The sequence below is a fragment of the Pteropus vampyrus genome, unplaced genomic scaffold (assembly GCF_000151845.1).
Source record: "Pteropus vampyrus isolate Shadow unplaced genomic scaffold, Pvam_2.0 Scaffold295, whole genome shotgun sequence".
In the NCBI taxonomy this organism is placed as follows: Eukaryota; Metazoa; Chordata; class Mammalia; order Chiroptera; family Pteropodidae; genus Pteropus; species Pteropus vampyrus.
In genome coordinates this window covers 799536-803190 of record NW_011889076.1, presented here as the reverse complement: position 1 = coordinate 803190, position 3655 = coordinate 799536, and the positions used below count along the sequence as shown (strand labels likewise).

General features: G+C 56.3%; 1 protein-coding gene across 1 annotated transcript in view; it reads right to left on the bottom strand.

Annotated features, from left to right (window-relative positions):
* NFATC1 (nuclear factor of activated T cells 1) overlaps positions 1-3655 on the bottom strand; it is a 102390-nt gene that overhangs the window by 64958 nt on the left and 33777 nt on the right. The window contains exon 4 of the mRNA XM_023521126.1: positions 116-318. Within this exon, the coding sequence (XP_023376894.1) occupies positions 116-318 (203 nt within the window). The remainder of the gene's footprint in view (positions 1-115; positions 319-3655) is intronic.

Here is a 3655-nt window from a genome sequence, read left to right as displayed (position 1 = left end):
CGAGGCCCCTGGGCGGCTGCGCTGCGGGGACGTGGGGGCAACTATGAATGGGGAGAACGCGCGGCCACAGCCCCAGCCCGGGCGCCCCGAGGCCGCGGGGCCGGCAGTGGCTTACATGGCACGCATGTTGTTTTCCGGCAGAAGCGGGATTTCCAGGACCTTGGTGTTGGAGAGGATGGCCTCGTGGCTGGTGGTGGACACGGTCTTCCCCGTGATGCGGTGCACCTGGTAGAAGGCGTGTGGCCTCAGCAGGCGGTCGTCCGCCGTCCCGATGAACAGCTGCAGCGTCAGCGGCTCGTTCTCCACGTAGCCGTGGAGCTGGCGGGAGAACAAACCCACTCAGCACCCTGTGCAAACGCTCGCGATCAATTAGTTTCATGAGCAGAGACCAATTCAAAAGGCACAGTCGCGACAGGTGCTAAGTGTTAGTCCCCTCCCGGCCCTTCTGTTTCCCCGCAGCACAATCAAAGGAGCTGCCTGCAAAAGGCCTGTTCCACGACGGCCTGCAGCTCTGGGGGACCGGTCAGCTTCGCACACTCCTGCTGCCCACGATCGCACACACGCACTTGCACATGTGTGCACATACATATGTACCAACTTGCACACGTGTGCACACGTGCACAGGAGCACACACCACACACATATGCATATACATGTGTAATGACTTGCACCTGTGTGCATGCATGCTTAGGAGCACACACACACTCGCACAAGCACGCACACTAGCTACACGGCCAGGCCCACCACCATGACCAGCATCCAGGACGACGACGGTGATGACACTCGTGGCCGTGCTCTGCAGGTCGAGCCCCCTGAGACAGCAGAGGGGGGAGCCCTGACCCCTGGTGGCAGAGCAGTCTCTCCCAGCCAGTGGCTGCCTGTCTTCAACCCCACCCTCTGCATCCACCTGGGCGAGTGTGCACTGTGTGGCTGGCGTGTAGCTGGTGGCCCTGTCAGAAAGCTGGCACAACACTGAGACCACGCCGTCTGCCGAACCGCCCCCACCCCAGGTAGGTTCTGCGCACCCAACAGGACAGGGCCTGGGCCCCTCATCCAGTACGGTCCTGACCCACTAACGGGCCCTTTCTGCCTGGCTTGGGCCGCCCACTTCAAAGGCCGATGGCAGCTAAATGCCGCCTGGGTGCCCACCAGCTTGCGCCCCAGACCTGCTGCAGAAAGCTCCTGAGAGTTAGGTCTGTGGCCGTCGGTGACCAGTGTCACACAACACAAGCCTGCACACTGGCCATGGACGCCACAGCCCTGCCCCTGCCCCTGTGTCCCAGGCCATGCTGCCTGGCACCGCAGACCGACACCCGTGGGCTGAGAACCGGAGCCGGGGGGTGGGCAGTGGGCCCCAGGCACGCCCCAACCTGTCTGGACCCTTCTCTGCGTCACGCCGCGGGGCCTCCCTCGGCGACAGGTCCTCCTTACTGCGGTCTGTTTTTACCTTTAACAGGATAGTCTGGATCCCCATGGGGACACCACTTCCAAGGGGCAAACACCGCTGGGAGCAGCTCGGGGAGGGTCCTGGGACCACCCGGCAAAGGGCTCGCAGTGCCCACCACGGAGGCTCACTCCTCCCCACTCCTCCACTCCTGCTGCCCCACTCCTCCCCACACCTGGACTCAGACACCTGGACTCAGTCTTCTTGCTCGACTGACTTTAGCAGCTTTGACAGCAGGTAACTGTGACATGTGACATTCTGAGAAGCCAAACTGTCCTCTTGAAGCTTAGTGATAGTCACGTGACAATGTTATCCACACTTCCAAATGCACAGCGAAGCCAGGACCACCTGTCCAGGCCATGTGGCCAGCACACAACTAGGAGCCCCCAGGTCAGCAGATCACTGCCCTGTCACCACACAGGGCTCTCAGGGGACAGAGAGGAGGGGGGACAAGCAGAAGCTACAGAGAACCTGCCCTATAGCATAGATGTTCACTGGTCTGTCCACAGCCACACTCACGCACATACACCCGTGCACATTCATGTACCCACACACCCCCGCATGCTCAGCATGCACACATGCACACCTACGCACTCACACACATACACCCGTGCAGACTCATGCACCTGCACACACAGCATGCACACATGCACACTCACGCACACACACTCATAGCCCCCTGCACCCTCGGGAGCTGCTTTGGTGGGGAGAGTCGGGTGTCCTAGTTTAACTCTTTTTGTCTGTGACGCAGTATGAGCATCTTTCAGGTGAATCTTCCACATTAAAGTAGCAGAGCTTTTGTCCCGGTGCTCTGGTCCCCAGTACCTTGGACTATGGGCGAGTGTGAGGCTTTTGCTCGCAGAGGGAGCTTGTCTCAGGCCTGCATGGCGACCTGGGGACAGCAGGGCTGAGGGATGGCTGGTGGTTGGCATGGGTGTGGGGCATCTCTCCCTTGCCTGCTCCATCCTCTTGCCATGCTCCTGGTCTGTGGTGCATGTAAAGGCCAAAGTCTTGACAGAGAACCTGCCAGGAGCCAGCCCGGCACCCAACACCTCCCGCAGACGCCTCCTGTGCAGGAGGGATGTGTCTGTCCTGTGTGGACAGAACATCTTTCTCTCTCACAAACACTTGGACGTCTCCACACAAACAGGACCAGTCCGGACAGAGACTGAGGCCCGGTCCGTGCTGGGAGCAAGATGCCAGTCTCTGGCCGATTAACGAACTTACTAGGAAAAGTAACTCCCTACTAGGCGCAAACCTACGTTTTTAAAACACGAAATGTGAAAATAAAGCCAGAGATTGATTAAGAGACAAAGTTTGTCACTCGGTGTTTCAGTTGTGAAATTTAATGCAAACACATATAAATGAGTTTTTAACCGAAACTTCCTTTTTAGGGGCTACGGCATGTTCCACAGTGTCAGGAGGCAGCTCCGTCTAGGGCCAGAGGATTTGAAAATGACAATTTAAAATTCCCCCGGGACTTAGCTGTGGCACTTAACTGATGGTATGTAGAATGCAACGGATTCTGGGTATAACTTTATCTTTTTAAAAACATGCCATTTCGGTGAAAACGGGAATACTTGAGGTTTAACCTGGGAGGTAAACATCTATTATTTAAAACATTAAGTTCATTTTAAGAAAGGTAATTTAAATACTTCACGTGTTCCACTGTATGGTTTTCTGCCTCTGGCACATTGTAGTGTCTGTCAAAACAATATTTATAAAATTACCTGTCATAACGATGACCTCTCCTTGCTAAACAAATGCATTGTTTCCATTTCGAAGCACAGGAGCTACTGACTTTCCCACCTAAAAACGTTTTTAGCTCCTGTGCTTACCTCAGCGCTCACACGACAAGATGGTGGGCGAGGGGAGCGGCCCGGGCGAGGGGAGCGGCCCAGCCGAGTGTATTCAGTGCTGACATCCACGCGCGTGCACACACACACACACACACACACACACACGCACACACGCACACTCACGGGGGGGGGGGGGGGGGGGGGGAGGCAGCGGCTATGAACAAAGCAGCAGCTAATTGGGGGGGAGTTAGCTGCTTTTCAACTAGCCATTTTGAGCTGCTTTGCACAACAATTAAGGAAGGAACTCCTCACAGTGTCGGTTTAAAGGGAAATTGTGCATTTCACGCAGATGTAAAATTTGCGCCTTTGCACACTGCCCGGAGGAACTAACTATGCAGGGAGGAAAACTCCA